The 17,289-nt window shown below is 38.5% G+C and overlaps 1 protein-coding gene across 1 annotated transcript; it reads right to left on the minus strand.

The window, feature by feature from the left end:
* Nucleotides 1-719: 719 nt before the first annotated feature.
* On the minus strand, nt 720-15,974 carry brdt (bromodomain, testis-specific). Its single transcript, XM_023416497.2, has 20 exons — nt 15,525-15,974; nt 11,479-11,748; nt 11,172-11,309; nt 10,675-10,813; nt 10,337-10,458; nt 9,495-9,845; nt 9,271-9,399; nt 8,982-9,179; nt 8,694-8,881; nt 8,306-8,580; nt 8,047-8,160; nt 7,833-7,949; nt 5,888-5,943; nt 5,623-5,788; nt 4,769-4,839; nt 3,093-3,156; nt 2,902-3,008; nt 2,155-2,348; nt 1,688-1,916; nt 720-1,592 (listed from the first exon to the last, which is right to left on the minus strand). Exons 2-20 carry the CDS (start codon nt 11,668-11,670, stop codon nt 1,527-1,529), a joined length of 2,916 nt encoding a protein of 971 aa, XP_023272265.1. The 5' UTR covers nt 11,671-11,748; nt 15,525-15,974; the 3' UTR covers nt 720-1,526.
* Between the last annotated feature and the right edge of the window lie 1,315 nt (nt 15,975-17,289).

Consider the following 17,289-nt stretch of genomic DNA (forward strand, 5'->3'; position numbering starts at 1 on the left):
CCAATTTCAGATTAGCCCGACCCCTCACGTGACTGGATATGTAACAGAGGAAGACCTTTGTACTCTTCAGGGCACCGAAATGTCATACACGGTCATCAAACAAGCAGCCTAAACTATATAAATAATACACTTTTCCTTTAATATTTGATCAGTTTGACTATTTTTGATAACTATTGGTGAGACTTTAGGAAATATTTCGCAACTATTTTTGCATGAAGAGAGATGGGATAACACACTTATTGTACATGTATGTTCAATTTCTTTTTTTCTTTATCTTATTCATCTTGTATTCAAGTGGTTAAAGCAGCAAAACTGGAAAAACTGAGATTAGAATACTTGTGTTTTGGCCCTGAGCTGCTGGGAGCCAGTAGAGGGAGTGTCTGGCTAAAGTTGCACGAGAAGGTAGCAGATAAACTATTAAATGTGCCTATAAAATGGGTTGTTCTTTATAGCGAACTCATCAGCCTACAGGATATTGCTGTAGTCTGTAAGAGTGAAAGGAGAGAAGTGCACAGCCACAGGATTAGGCTCTGGCTCCAGGCCTAGACAAAATTAGTAGCTGTTATTAAGTGAAATCAAGCTGATGAACCTCTGAAATTAGTTCCACAATTCTATACTGATCAGGCACAATCCCTATGCTGTATAAGGGTGTTATTAAAATCTGTATCTGATGGGTTGTAGTCTGCACCACACTGCAGTTATGACTGGATGAAGTGATGTGAATTGCTTAGTGAAAATAGGTTTATTATTTTGAGTAAAAAAAAAATGTCTTATTTATACTAGCATATACAAACGGTAACATACAGAATGGTAACATACAGAATATGTTGATAATGTCCAAAAACAACTTTGGAACGGCCAGAACTGTATGAAGAACAAAGTGCAGTGCATATCCAGTTAACACAATGGATGGCATTTTCAAGTGGTCAAGCAAATAAGGCACTGAGATTGAACCAGTTCCCACACTGGAAACACTGGTGACAACTTGCTTCAATCTCTGTTTTTAAAAAAAAAAAAAAAAAAAGAGAAAAAAGACATTGTTAATAAAAATGTTTTAGAGAGGAAAAAAAAACAGTCACAGGACTTGTGCATGTAACCAGTGTTTTGTCTACATTTAACATATTTTTGAGTCAGGATTAACTGAGGCATGGTGGTGAGGGTTCATTAACTGGAATAACCTAAAACACAAGAACAAAACAACACTGCACATTTCAGCGAACAAGACAACAGTGTGGCATTTTAACTGCAGTGTATGGATGCATTAATTGGCTTGTCATACACACCTGTCAGCTGTAAGTGGACTCATCCAAATGTGAAAAGAACAGAAAAACATGCATGCTTCACCTTAATCCCACATTCAAGAGTGCATCAGTGCAGACATTTACTAACCATTTCAAATACAATTTAAGGGCAAGACACATTTATACTTTGTTTAATTTTTTTTTCCTCACAATTAACTATTGTGAAATGACAATCAGGAGTCTTGCACAAAAGGACACATTTTTTGAGTAAATCCCATGTCATTTTTAGTCCAGGTTAAGCTCAAATGTAGTCATGATGTCCTGCTGCATAGTCATGTCAATACCAGACATCTATAGAGAGAGAAAGACATATAGAATAACTGTCAAAATCCCATTTTACCACAAACAAACAACATCAGGCTAAAACCTGGACGAAAGGTACTCACAGCCTCTCGCCTGCGACGCTCTTGTTCCTTTCTGCGGGCCATCTCCCTTTCCTTATCTACTGAGGACTGTGTGGTTAGAGGTCGTGTTTCCTTGGGAGACTTTGGCTTCATTGGCTGCTCGACATCTTTGGACACATCTAAGGCAACCTCTGTGCAAATGCTCTCTGGTGAATCAGCATCCTCTTTAATAGGCTGTGGATTTTGTTCTGCTTCACATGGGCCTGGAAGGCTAGATGGAGAATGTCCTTGGTACTTAGAAGTTGCTCTCTTTAAATCAGGTATCAAGCTTCTGCAGAGAAAAGCTAGTGTGGCTTATCAGCTTCCTTTTAAAAACGAGGATTTGGACACTTTGAATCATACAATGGAGTGGAATCTCATAAACTTATTCTAAGGGCAGCAATACATTTTAGCCTAAGAAACTAAATAAAGAAATACATTTAATGCAGTTGCTATTTCGGTGGGAATACCTGCTGTTTTCTGGAGCCTCCTTCTCCTTGTTTTCTTCAATCTGTTTCTTCTTCAGTGCTTTTTCTCGTTCCTCTTTCTCTATGGCAGCCTTACGGAAATGCTGGAAGCTCTCCTTTGAGGACTTGATTGTAGCTGGAGTGACTGACTGTCTCACCAGTCTCGCCCAAGACTCAGCATTTTTCAGAACAATGTCCTAAACAAGAGAAATGATTATGTTCACTTGCAAGCTATTTAAAATGTGGTGGTGGTGGGGGGGGTAAACCTGTTGTAATTTGGGCAGAAAAACATCAAATGGCATTAGTGTTGTCATGGACAATACTTTGACGCCCTCCAGTGGTGGAAAGATGAATTATATGATGCAAGTTTGAACTAAAACAAAGTAAATGTGCACTATTTTCAAATCAAATAATAAATGAGGTATAAATAATTTAGATTTAAAAAAATTATATATTGTCAAATTCGCAGTTAAATTTTTTTTACAGTGCTGTTTTGATTTTAGCAGTAGTTGCCCCATTCATTCATTTTTAAAATGAATTACCCATCAGTTGGTCTTACTAGAGTTCCACTTAAAAAAAGAGAAAAGAAAATGTGTGGCAGAACTGATTTAAATGAAACTAACTTTTCTTAAGTTTAATTGAGTCCTTGTTACACCCCATCCTCTGCATCTTGATCTGTAGAATCATTCTTCAACAAGTCAGGAAGAATATTTGTCAGCCGTTACAGTAACTCAGTTAAACAGTGCTAACCTTTTTGGGAATTTGGGGTTTTTCCTCTTCAGCAGATTTACTTGCTGAGTTGGAGAAAGGCACATCAGTCAACTGGCTGTCAAGGACATCCTCAGGGTATCTGAAATCTGGGATAATCACTTTACAAGTTCATGTTGTGAAGTATTAGTCATTTTTCATAAATGGTGATGTCAAAGGAAGTAGTGACTTACTGGGCCTCGTCTCATCTTTCGACTGTAGTGGGCTCTCTCTCAGAGGGGACAGCACTGGGCCCTGCTGACAGGTCAGATTAAGTTTTATCATTTAGAATCAAATCATGCCTAAAGAGTAACTTAAACACCCTATGAAAATCTTGTTCTTGCAGACCTCCAGTAGTCTAACATCTCACCTTGCTACAGTGTTGGACAGGTATACTCTTGAAACCTCATGACATCACTTTTGGATGTGGGTATAGGTGCAACAGAGTTCACCTCTAACCACACCCAACCACATCCATCAGTGATGCTAGGTGTGGTGATGGCAGCAAAACACTGCTTTTCAAGCTGACACAAAGTTACTCTTTAATGGTTGACAGCAAAGGTGCCATCAACTGAAAATATTCAAGCAACAATCTAATTACATAAAAAATAGTGAGAACAACATGACATAATGTTTGATATTATAGGCGACATTATTTTCAAACCTTTAATCAATCTAATAGAGCCTGAATAGTTTTTCGTGATCGGGAGTCTACAAACAGATAAAAACTACTGAAACTGAAGGGCCAAATTTGTTGACATTAATATATATCAAAATAAAGTTACTTCTAATCTTAAGTCATTGGAAAGAAATATGACAAAGTGGACACAAAGATGCATGCAAAAATAAATAAATACTGAAAACAGAAAAGCTGGAAGACTCTATTGGTCCTTCACACCCACACAGGTGTTTTCAATTCACTGATCAGTTTGTCATGAGGAGCACTACAAAGCCTGTGACAAACAGTTGTATAACGTCCTCTGTGGCTCCGCAGGAACTTTGTCAAGTCTGAATAATAAACCCTGAGGTTGTTATGAGAGAGTTATCTTGAGCTATCTATTCCAGCTTTATAACAGACAGTCTGCATTATAAAGTGGGGAGTGCCGAGTGTGAAGATCGAAAGACATGAGTGTCTATCAAATCAAATCGGGGGTGGGGGGTGGGTGTTCTCACAAAAACAGACTCTTGAGTTGCATTATGGAAATTGTAGGATTCAGTTTTTATGGAGCATTCTTTGTTTCCCATCTGTTTCTTGCCAATTCCCCAACACATGGAAATGCAATACTAAACCACTGGAGAGTCCCTTTAAGCTCTACTCATTTGACTGTCTGTACAGTGTAACATACCAAAACCAGAAGAACAGCAACAAGGCAGCACATCCACTTTTGATTCAGACCACTTAAATATCATAGTAGTAAATATTATATAGTATATACAGGTGTCCTGCTTTCCTGCACTATATTCTAACTAGAAAACACAAAATAACTGCATTTGATCTGGAGATTTCTGCAGATCTACTGTAAAACAGCAAAACAATGGGTGGATGCAGATTTTGTTGCTCTCTGAAGGCCTTCTCTGGGTGTCATCTCTAAATGCGACTTGATTTAATGTATGATATAACATGTACTCATCTTCCATAATGTATTAGTTTTAGATAAATCACCCTGCAAAATGATACAACAGGTCAGTGCAGCCTTTACCTATGAAGTAAATGACCAGTGTGACGCCCTGTCCTTTTCAGAGCCAACAGTCTATAACAAGATTCATCATAAGAAGTCACCACAAGTGTGTCCCATGATTATAAAAAGTTGTCTTTCAACAATCAAAGCCAACACTGTGAGGGAAGTTTTTTCTTTTTCATCAGCAGTACCTCAAATCTGGCAGCAGCCCAGTCCAGCAAAACTTCTGGAGATGCCATGGGCGATAAAAGGGCAGACAAATCTGTCGGACAGTAAATGACAGAACAGATCTTCAACACATCGCAGCTATGTGATAGGCAAGGAGATGCTGTATGTTTATATAAACATACAGCAAGAGTTAGTATATAGTAAAAGCAACAGAAGTTAGCAAGGAGTAGCATGAGATAGAGTTTGAATGAAACACAAGGACTGTTGTAGTCAAAACCCGGAAAAATGGGGGTGGGGGGGTGGGGGGTATGTGTGTGTGTGTGTGTGTGACTGACTGGAGTGAGTGAGTCAGTCTTCCCTTGCTGAACCTGTGTTTCTGAAGGACACTGAGCATATGCGTGAGGCAGCCTGAGGTGAACAGGTGGCGTCAGAGGGAGGTTCACTGGATGTTTTTGTACTATTAATGATGTGGTGCCACTGGCAGTGAAAGAGGAGTTAGGGATCTTAGTGAAAGACACCCATGAAAGAGGCTGATCGGTGACTACAAGGTTTTAAGGAGGTATTGATGTTGATCTGGCACTGGCATCTCAGAGGTTACTCAAGGGGCTTGCTACGTACGGCTGGGAAGGAATGAGCAGCTAATGCAAAATTAAAAAAACAAACAAAAATCATGAAAAAATAAAAGTATCATTTGAACTAATATTAGGTGGAAGCACAGGCTGACCTACGTTTTCCAAGGCTTACTGACTCAACATTTTCTTCATGAAAATTACAATTTTCAACAGAAACACACTTTAAATTAGTGAAATTAAAATGACATTATCATAAAGTTTTTTCCCCCTCACTTGAGGGACAAAGAGGAAAACATGAGTCTTACCTGGAGGTGATAAAGTCAGCTCATCATTAGGGCATGGCGGGTGGCCTTCAGTCTCTGCTGCTGAGGGCTGCACAGCAGGAGGAGGCTGAGACGTCTCCACTGAGGCTTTTGTCAAATTGTTTGCCTCCTTTATCTGCTTATTACAGGAAGCACGTGGGACCTTTGACTTAAGAAGAAATTACATTCTTACTTTTCATTGTAACCAGCAAGGCTAACTTAGAACTAATTTCTTTAACTACTCCAAGCAAAGAGTGAATGTATTTACCTTTGTCTTAACCTTTTGGCAAGATTCTTTACTTTTCTGCTTCTTTGTTTTGGGCACTGAAAAAAATGCATGTTAATAATTCAGTCTGCAGCGAAGGCTTAAGAGCTTTTTCCTCCAAAACCCCTAAAATAAGAAATTTCACAATGTGATATAGAATATGTGAATATAACATGAACAGGTGTTGCAGCATACAAGATTTAACTCCTGACAAAATGACCAAGTAATTCGTAATGATTAATGATGATTTGACAACTATTTCAAAAACAGCAAAGAAAATAAATAGGTAAAACGAGAACTCCTAATATAGGATCTACACAGTTTTTATTCTAAAATGATGATTCATTCCCTGGATTCTCTATTTATTAAATATTTACAATCTTTTATATGCAACTCTTGATTTAGTTCTCAGTACACCACCACTCACCTGCCACACACAGCCACACCCCACCTGACCAAAATTATGATGATCTTTTTTTTACATAATTATGTCATTATCATACATTAGAGGCTTTACACAAAATATTTGAAAAGCATTGCTTTCCTCCATGTTGGAACAGGTCAACAGTTTCTATGTGCAGAGCAATGACTGTATATGGAAACTTGATGTTTTACTGGCATGGACAGATCATAGAATAGAGAAAAACACAGCTACCTGGTTACAGGAAGTCATGTTAGAGGAAAGGGCAGCATTAGCTCTCTATGCAAAGCCTCTTAAGAACAGAACAAAACTCAGTGAAACATGTTAACAAAGAACATGGTTTTGCAATGTAAACACCAGCTTAATTAAATTGTAAGAAATGCCACAAGGAGCTATGGTCTTATCCAAAAGGGGCCCAATGCTAGAGCATGCTAAAAAAGAAAATGCTGAAGTGCAACTTAACAGTAGCTATAAATATTATTTTTGCAGACCTTCACTATTCTAACTTTGCACCATGCTGTTCTGTAGAAAAGTGTTCTCCACAATGTGTCAGTACACGGTGATAGTGCTACTGGAGGCTGTAAGAGGTGCGACAGAGCACACACTTCTGACTACACCCAGTCACATCCATTCAGTGATGCCGAGTCCAGAGGTGCAACAAACTTGAAAGTTTCAACTAGAGGGGGCAGTAAAACACTGATCCTCAGCCTGATACTAATATACTCTTTAATTTTTGCTATAATTTATCCAATGTCAACAGTTAAATATCACTGATGCAGTATATCAGGCATAAATGGATGTCTACTATGATAAAACAACTGCTCTGTTAAATATTTCACTTAATTAATCTCAGATGTCTGTAGAAGAGACATGTGCACCTGTTCCATGTAGACAGATTATAACTACAATTACTGCCTTGCAGCTGTTGTGTACCTCTGCCAACCAGCCAAGACCAAATATGGTCACAATCTCCCTTACAGTATTGAATAACGACCACAAGTGTTTTTGGAGAACATTATGATGTCTCACTTAATTTTATACTTTTCCTAGACATTAGAGTTACATTGTATTGTAATTAGTGTATGAATTTGTGAGTTATGGCCAAAAATGTGTTTTGTGAGGTCACTGTGTGTCAGAAGTGATGAAATTCCCTCTGGCCTCTGGGTGAGATCACCATAACCCTGAACTTTAACCTTTGACCACCAAAATCTAAGTTCTGTCGAGGCGTTACTGAGATATCGCGTCCACGAGAATGGGACAGACGACAGGCAAGTTGAAAACAATTACCCTCTGGCTCTGGCTGTTGCGGAGGAATAAAAAGTGTGTGGAAAATAAACACAAAAAGCAAACACCTGATGAATGTGCAAAAATATAAAACAATTTAATATTCGGTGTGAAACCAGCAGAAACGTAGTAGTAAGGCACCCAGGTGAATCCTGCCCATAGCTCATCGTCTATTTTAAAGAGGAAGGAAGGAAGGGGAAAACAAAGGTAGATGAGGGCAGAATGTTGAAGAGAGCAGCTAACCTGTTTCAGAGTCACTGCTCTCAGAAGTGCTAGATTGACTACTACTGCTGCTGCTGTCAGAGCTGGATGACGAGCTGCTGCTGCTGCAGCTGAGGTCAGGAGACGCCATGAATTTAGCTGTTAACAAAAAAAGACAAATTGTCATTTTTACACTCAGCCTCACTCTTGAAGGCATAACTTTGATGATCACAATTTTAACACAATTTTTTCTTACCTTCTGTCTTTTTTTTCTTAATCAAGTGCTGCTCTTTACTGACAACCCCAGATCTTCCAGCATCCTTTAGTTTCCCAGTCTGGATTCCTTCTGTGGGCTTCATCAGCTTTTTTTCTGCAGGACAGAAGAGATAATAAATTCATTAACTAAAATAAATTACAAAAGCCTTAATCTTACCAATTCCAATTACCAATTAAAAGTAATGCTGTATTTGCTGACAGTGGAAAGTTCAAGCAAAGCAGGACTGACTTGTACTTACGGCATTTCCTCAGACATGTTGCAACAAACCTCTGAAGAGCTCTCAGTGTGGAAGGCTTGAGCATTTCAAAGTCAATCTCAATGTCCTCTAGAGTGGAATCTCGCAGACAAGACTCCCTGGCATGAATGATGTTCACCAGCTTGCCCAGTTTGTCACCGGGCAGCTTGTCAATGTCCAATTTCAACTGCTTCTTCTCCTGGTAAGTCATTGGTGTTGATGGGACCTCATCCTCACATTTTATGGGTGTTCTCTGAATATTGTGTTTGTTGCCAGGCCTAGATATACATAGAAAACATCTAATATTAGCCATAGTGCATATTGGAGCAAACTCAGTTCACCATTACTTATACTAAGTATATAATGTGAAACATATTAAATGATCACTCACAAAGAAGAGCTCTTGCTGTTGGTGATTTTTTCTACAATAGATTGGTATTTTGAGGATTTGTGCTTTAGTCGAGCAATATCTTTTTCTTTAGATCTTTTTTCCTTTTTCAACTTTTCAACTCCTTTTTTCTTTGGTTTCATCAGGGGGTCTTGGCTAAGTCTCTTCAGCTGATCACTGACAGCTTTCAACTGAAAAGTGAGCAGTCAATGAGACAATGAGGTGAAATGCACTGAAGTGAGTAACATCTCAAACGCCATTTGCACCATTACTGACATGTATGATACCTACCCGCTCCTCTAGGTTGGCCAGCTGCATGGCCACTTCTTCGGATGAACTTTCTGACTCTGAGGAACTTTCACTTTCAGAACTTGCTGAGGTTGACAAACTCCCAATTCTGTCTCCTTTTCCCTTCATAATTCTCTGATGAGGTATGGAACCATCCTCTGGTTCTTGGGGAATCTTGAGATAACGAGCCTCGAAAATTTCCTGTTGATACAAACACAGACTCCTTAATACCTTCAAGTACTGTCCGTCTTATTTGGTAGAGCAGTAAATAAATAAATAGATAGTTCTATACCTGGAGCTTTCTCGCCATGTAGACCACCTCATGTGAAGGTGGATTGTACTTGTAACAGTTGGAGAACATCAGTCGCACATCAGCAGCAAATTCCTTTGCATTTGCATACCGACGTTGATCCATTTTTTTCTGAGGAAATAAAACTTTGTGTCAGGAAAACTGATTTGACCGATACTGAAAACAATGTTAAATACTCAGATTAATCTTCATCATAATCGTTTTACCCTGATGGTGCTCAGGTCCATAGGCTGCTTGATGATGTCATGGTAGTCGTGCAAGCCCAAAGCAACCGCATCAACAGGGGTATAAAAGGGCCATGCATATGCATAGTGCCTCTTTGAGAGCATCTCCTTCAGGATGTCACTGCAGTACCTGAGCTGCTCAGACAGTCTGCCCTTCTTTCCATCAAACGCAGGCAAGTCTTTCTTAGGAGGTTTAATGGGCCGGCCACAGCCTCTTCTAGAGGATAAAGTACAAGGTGCTGAATGGTCCTCAGCAGGGGACGCCTCAATGGGGGGGATCTCTGAGGTGGTGGAGGGTGTGGGGTTGGCTTTCCTCTTAAAACCTTTTTTAATCTGAATATTTAGGAAAAGGTTGAACATAAACAATAAATCACTACAATAGTTTGACAAAGCAGAGAATTTGTATTGTGATTTCACATTATTGGCCACAATGCTATAAATAATTCAAGTTTGTGAGACGCTATAGCTTTCACTTACTTCATCCAATGGAGAAAGTCTGTCTAACATGGTGATGCATTTATTGTAGAGTGGTTTGGACGGAGTGTGATGTTTTATGTCCAACCACCACAGAATGAGCTATAACTAATGCGACTCAAGTGTAAAAACATTTATTTTACTTTTTAATAAAAATGGAAAAATGTAATATATGACTAAACAAAATAAAACTAGATTTTCCTGTCAACATGTTGATTTCTTTTCTTACAGAAAAGTTAAGACAAGCATCAGAACACAGTCACAAACTTTATGATCCCCAATCATAGCATCAATTTAGCCAAAACAAAACCCAACCGCTTTTGTGAACGTTTTCACATTCAAATACTTACTGTTGCATCAAATTGTGCAGAGAGCTGTAAGGGTGGGATGAACTGTGGCACAGCAGGAGGGATGACGGTCACTGTCTGTTGGAGAACAACTTCTGACACAAGGGATCTCTGCTTTAATGCACCTGCATGACAAAAGGTACACGTGCACGTCAACACAATTTTAGATGGTAAATAAATCAGCACAATTAGTGTTCAGAAAACATTACTGCAAAGATTTTTGTTCTAACATAGCAGTGTTTGTGGGTGATAGAAAATGCCTGAATAAAAGTCTAATGTACCACAATTCCCAAAAAATAAATATGTACCACATCTCAAGGGACTGTTACTGTGCAATATACCTGCATTCGTCTTTCTCACTTTCACTGGTTCTGTTGTAGTGACTGCTGTAACTTCCAACTCTTCCTTAGGCATCTGGGACACCTTCTGCAAAAAAAGCTTCTCCAGACTCTGTGCCATAAAAACAATGTCATCTCCAGGCTGTGAAGAAAAGAAAACACATATATATATTGTAATAAAGTAAAAGCATTTAGCGCACCATGTACACTTATGACAATCCTGTCTGAACTGCATTAATACTTGAAAAGAATCTTCAGCACTGCGATAGCCGAAAATAAAATGAAAATAATAATCTGGCATGCTGGGTGGGTGAGTGTGAACTACCTGATTTGCATTATGACAGAACAGTAATAGGGATCAGTGGACATTATTTCAGTTTAGAGATCTATTTTCACATTACAAAAGTACCTCACAGCTAAGTCACTATATGTCTATTATTATTGAAATGCACTTTACAGTTCATGTTGGTGTGTTATACAGCACAACAGTATTCTCTTACCCGGTTGTACATGTAGCAGTTGGTAAACATGCTGTTGAAGTCTTGTATACACTCAAGCGATTGGCAGTAATATTTGTTCTGAAGACGCTTCTTAATAGTGCCCAGATCCATAGGATTTGTAACAATTGAATAATAGTCCTGAAAGGCAACAAAGACACTCGTGTTAACGTCTTCCCTTCCCAGATTGCATTTAATTGAACTTATCCAGACATCCAGACAGAAAACCTGTGATTAAAAATCTCAGCATAACATTTACAGTCAGACTGTAACACTCCACTTAAATGTCAATGAGATTCTTACAACTTACTGGGAGCCGCAGTGCTACTGCATCGACAGGCTGGCGAAAGGGCCAAGAAAAGTGATGCCTCCATAAAGCTTTGATTACCACCTTGTCGAGATACTGTAGTTGATTGGTTACGCGTCCAGGCTTTTTGGGATTTAAGACCTCTGGTGGAGGAGGATTTCCACTCACATTGGGACAGGCTTTCACATCAGACATTGTGTTGTCCAAAGGCCAAGAACGAGGAAACTGTCTGAAGTATGCTTTGCTGCAACTTAGTGCTCATCACACGCTTTCCTAAACAAGGAGTGAAGAGTAGTTTCCAGTAAGAACATAAAAGGAGACATGGCATTGTGAAAAAACAGTGAAAGTCAGTCTCTTCTTAATACTATATCAGTATTGAAACTTATCCTGCCTTTATGTCTCTAACGTCCTTAAGACTATGAACCAGCATTTATGCTTAATGTGACTGCTTCGGTAAGAACATTCAAACTCAGTTCAACCTTAAACACAGCATGTATTGACAACGTGAAGATTTAAAAGGGATACGTCTGAAGATATTTCATACTTACTTACTGTCAATAAATCCTTGAAAAGATCCCAACCAACAAATAATGAATCCTACCAACAAGTATTGTCTGTGTCACTTCAAATATGATTTAATCCATGACTGAAAGTAGTCCCCAACAAATGTACTACTTATCCATTTCAGGAAAGTTTGCTTAAAAAAAAAAAAAAAACAGTCGCAGACTCACAACTAATTTTAGAAAATTACCTAATTATTCGAAACTTGTTACTCATTTCTTTCAGATTTTCAGTAGCAATACCACAGACAAAGAAAATATTGTTGGTTTTTGTCTTTTCATTGGATTTGTTGGCAAGAAAATTATTGAATAATCTTCTTTCTACTTTAATACAGAATTATATGAAAGGCTCAAATTAACAAGGCAAGCTGCTATTCTACTGTTTCATGCAGGTGGGATGTGATCACCTGCTCATGAATCCTATACTATTATGCCCCAAATACCTACTGACAGGTTTAAATCTACTTGGAACAAATCATATGGAAAGGGGAAAACATGTCCAATGCCACTACTCATCTCTATCTCCCCGACATGGTGAGAAAATAACTTGTTGACTATAATGGTCAATATTGCTTACAATGACAAATTCAAAATGCCACTTAAATGGTAAGCAACACTCTCAAGAATACAATGGACGCACAAGAGAGGTACCTTTCCAAAACATGGGTAATACTGCCACCTACAGCATATCTCCAGTCAGCATTTTAGCTCAGCAACATACACATAAAACCTTACCATAAACCTTTCCAACACTTTCAGTATTGGAAAAGGTAAAGTACTAAAACAATATAGGAGATATATCATGCTACGCAGTACGTCCCACAAACACTGCCTACAGTCACAGTTGCAATAGAAAACGTATCATTTAGAAAGAGGTTTATATAAGTAAACTCCTGCTTTCTACAAATTGAAGTTGGCTGTTCAAGGAATTAAAAAAGCTGATTAAATAGACCAAATGTTTATTCTGATGTGCTTTGAAAAAGCAGTTTAACTACATATAAAAGCTTAATAAGCCAAACAGCTAAGCAGATTCAAAAAAGGAGAGCTATACAACCTGCCTCGATCTGCAGTCAAAATGTTTGCCTGTCACACCAATTGTTTTCATTTGTAACCCAACCCAAATAATTTACATTGCAAGTTCTGTTTATCTTAGTTGCATTTTATTTTATGTTTTTAAATATGACAAATGAACACAACACTTTGAGAATTTAATAAATCCAGTGAAGTCCAGCGCATCTTATTTTGACCCTTTTATGGGAGGGGGGAGATGTCTAGCATGGTGAATTTCAAGCAGCATAAGACCCACACTTATTGTGTACTGAATGATGAGCTCCTTACAGTCCACTATGACTTGGTGATGAGTTTATCATTCAGTTGCAAAATTGGGGGTCATATGCTATTTGACATTCAATTTTTTTTTTATACAAAAAGTATTAATCTAACAAAAGAATACTCATGTTTGGACATAGAAGAAACTCGCAATACAAATGTCCCGAATTGTGTTGCATTTCCGCAAGTGACAACCAAATTGCTTGCCAGATGCTGGTTTGGCAAGGAATTTACTATTGTTTGGGGAACTACTAACAATAATGGTGAAGTGCATAGATTAAATGATGAAGCAGTTAATTGAACACCTAATAAATACATAATGAAAATAATAACTTTGAGCAGACTTTAATACATTACAAAGTTAAGATTGATCACGATCTTATTGTAAAAGCATGGTATGTGAGGGGGATTATAGAGTGTTTTCTGTCTAACAAACAACTATCTAGAGATAGATCCGGATCCAATTATCCTATAAAACTCTTACTGTCCAATATTAAAAAGTCATAGTAGTAGTCATCGTCATCATCATAGTAGTAAAAAAACGCTGTTCGACTCCATTTCCAGGCAAAGAATCAAAATGTTTCAAACATACAAAGATGGTTTAATTGCAAAAATACACTATTCAGGCAGCCTCAAGAAAAACAGCCTGATGGATTAAGGTCAACTGTTTTGGCACACAGTAAGATGGTGACCACAAAATATTTGTGGCTTTGGCAGACTCTGGACGATATAAAATATCCTTTAGTAGACAAAAAGTTTTGTTATGAAAAAATTAATCAGGGATGCTGTAAATGTGGAAAGCTCCCGCACACTCAGATCAGTGACTTCATCACAGATATTGGAGATATGAAAATGAGCACTGTGGGCAGTGTACAAGGCAAAGATAGTGGAAAGATTGGCATATCTGCCACTAAGTATGCCATTCATTCTACAATTACGAAAACTCCTGTGACAGCTGCCATGAAGCCAACCAACAGAATACCTTCTGTTTGTTCTGCATTCTGTTTTCAAAATAACAAGCATTTTACAAACCCTGGCCCTGCATGCCCATTCCTAATCTTGAATAACGTTTAAATTGCCAATCGAGGATGAAGACGCGTCAGAAGAAAAACTAATGTATAAGGCTGTTTTTAAAAACGTACCCAGTGTCCCATCAACTATTTAACACTCACAATAACAGCTATTTCTGCAAACACACTGCTGCCTGACATCGTGTTACTGGTTGCATTTAGTATTGTACAGATTTAGCTCAGTCATACCTCTAGTAACGTAACATGCCATGTAGAAGCGATCTGTCACTTAAACTCCCTAGTGTTGTAATGCTGTACCGCACATTAAAAAAACGCCAATTTATGATACCAGTATTTTAAACATTTAGCTGGCAATCTAAACGTTTGTGAAAATCTGACACGCGTACTGAAAGATGGGCTGAGCTATTTAGAGATCGATTTAACAACCAATTTATGGATTTATCTCATAATTGTTTTAAACGTTGCGTAGTGTTTTGAACCGCACACATGGCTGCATGGTGCACTGTTGACAGTGCTCGAGCCAACACGTGAAGCCACCACCACGCCCACTGGTTATTTAGCATGTGCACTGCTGAGAGCATAACTGTACAATGAAAAATGAGAGGATCGAGAGGGCGATGAAGCTTGTTGTCAGAGCTTCGCTTTCCAATTTTCTGTTGCTTCGACGAAACGTGTAACTGACGCAGCGGCAATTTAGCCTACGCAGTAACGTTAGCTAACATCTGCTACTGCAACTTTAAAAAATGCTAACATGGCGAGGCGCCTTATCCTTAGCCTGCTTGCTAGCTACCTAGCGGTCGATACTCGATAACTAATGATAGTTTCCCCCCCTAACGCCATCTGTAAAGTTTTGTTTTATCTACCGCGACAAGGCCGAAATATCTTGTCAGATGCATTTTTCAACCACTTCGCGCAAGCATCTAACGTTAGCATAGCTAACACAGCTAACGCTACATTCTGGCTGGCTGTTGAGAAGTGGTTGCGCTACACGTAAACGTTATAGGCTCCCAAGCTATGTTAGCTTTCGCAAACGTTTGATAAATTAGCTAGTAGAAACATCAGCCATCTTATTAGAATGTCACCTTTGGCAAACATGGCAATTTGGCAAGCATTACCGTGCTAGCATTACCTTCCAAGATATCACGGGCTCTTGCGTTCAACTCTTCAGTAGCAGACGTCTCTACGGCAACCGCCTCAAATTTATACCCTTCAGCTCGAGGCTCTAGAACTGATTGGTCACAACACCACTTACACGTGCTACAGTTCGCTTTTCTGCAGAGAAAGGCGCTGGAAACAATTTATTTCATGTAAGAAACGTAACCCTCTTTGTCTCCTGTAAATGTGCAGCTAACTGTGGCTTTTCAGGGTTAGGTAAAGATTTTTGTGAAGTTCTTCCAAACAAAATGGTGGCTCTATGTCACGGAAGGATCCTGGAGCATTATCAATCGATGCGAATACTGACTGACACGTGCAACGTTCAGAGTCCTGGTGTTAATAAAGTCACTCGTCTGAATGTCCGCCTGTTAGTGAGGCTGTAGCAGCTTACAGGCGGTGGCTCTGTGACTGCTAACGCAGGCGGTAATGTGTCTGTGAAGCGAGAGGAAGGGAAAACTGGAATCTGGGCGGAGTGGTGATTTCAGGTGCTGACCCAGAAGCGGAAAACCTGGGTTCATTGACCACATAAAAGCTACCAACCCCACTCCACTAGAAATAAATACAATATTTACTATGTGGTACAATACCATGATTATGTGCCTCTTTTGCAGGATGCAGAAAACGACACGTTGTTAACAATAACAAGACGTGTGTGATATTTCCCTTGTTTCTAAGTTCACTGTTTTGCAGAGTAGACGTTTTTCATCTGCAAATTCAAATTTCAAAAATACAAAATTAAGGACAAAATTCACCAAATAGTAGAATATCAAATGTTGGAATAAGAGTTTTTCTTAGTATGGAACGAAGAGAGTTCTTAGTATTAAAATTGGGGAATAGAGTTTGGACTTTACCAGGTGACCGCGAACTAGACATAACTTTACTTCCTGTGAACTGGAAATTCAGAACAACTCAGCCATGTGTTAGTGTCTGAGCCAAATTTGGTTTGAAGTTGGATTAGTTTTATTGTGTTCACGATTGACCACAACGTGAATACAATGTTTTGATAAAATAACAGTCTAAAAATGTCAATTAGCATGGACTAGCAACATTACTAGTATCAATAGTGAAATCAATTCAAGTGTAGGCTATTTGTATACTGTGCAATATCACAAAAGTTTCAGTGGGATCACAAGGCATACCAGAGATATTTCAGCTCATTGAAAACCATTGCTAATTATTAATTCTGGAATCAGGATCTCAATTAAGGTCTATTACTGTTTTATTCACAAACATATATGTCTTCCCTGAATGCTGTGGGCGTGGGCTGAATTTACTAATTATGAAATAGGCCCTACTTGTCTCATGCTGTCTATATGCAAGCATTAGTGAACCAACTATAGGCCAAATGAAAAAGAAGCACTGATGAGCACAAATCGATCTCCTCAATTAATAAATTAATAAATGCTAGAGTCATTTTTATCCTAATTTCTTATTTGGTTTCTTGGACCTTGAAGCTTTGATACAAATTAAAACTGAGTATATAATTTATAATTATGTGCCTGCATATATAAGGCATATATTAGTATGCTGCATATTTATTCGACTTATTCATCTTCCGTGTCAAAACCTCAGCACGTAACTAGTCCCGCAGCTTTGAGAAACCCCAGACAATATATATATATATATATATATATATATATATATCAAAATATAAGGAATGGTGTGCTATGACTTTTCTTTAGAGTAACCATGGCAACATGGTACGTTTTATGTCATTTTTAGACAACTTCAGATTTTAT

This window comes from Seriola lalandi, unplaced genomic scaffold (assembly GCF_002814215.2).
Source record: "Seriola lalandi dorsalis isolate HSWRI2012SDOR001 ecotype SW California unplaced genomic scaffold, Sedor1 jcf7180002054566, whole genome shotgun sequence".
Classification (NCBI taxonomy): Eukaryota; Metazoa; Chordata; class Actinopteri; order Carangiformes; family Carangidae; genus Seriola; species Seriola lalandi.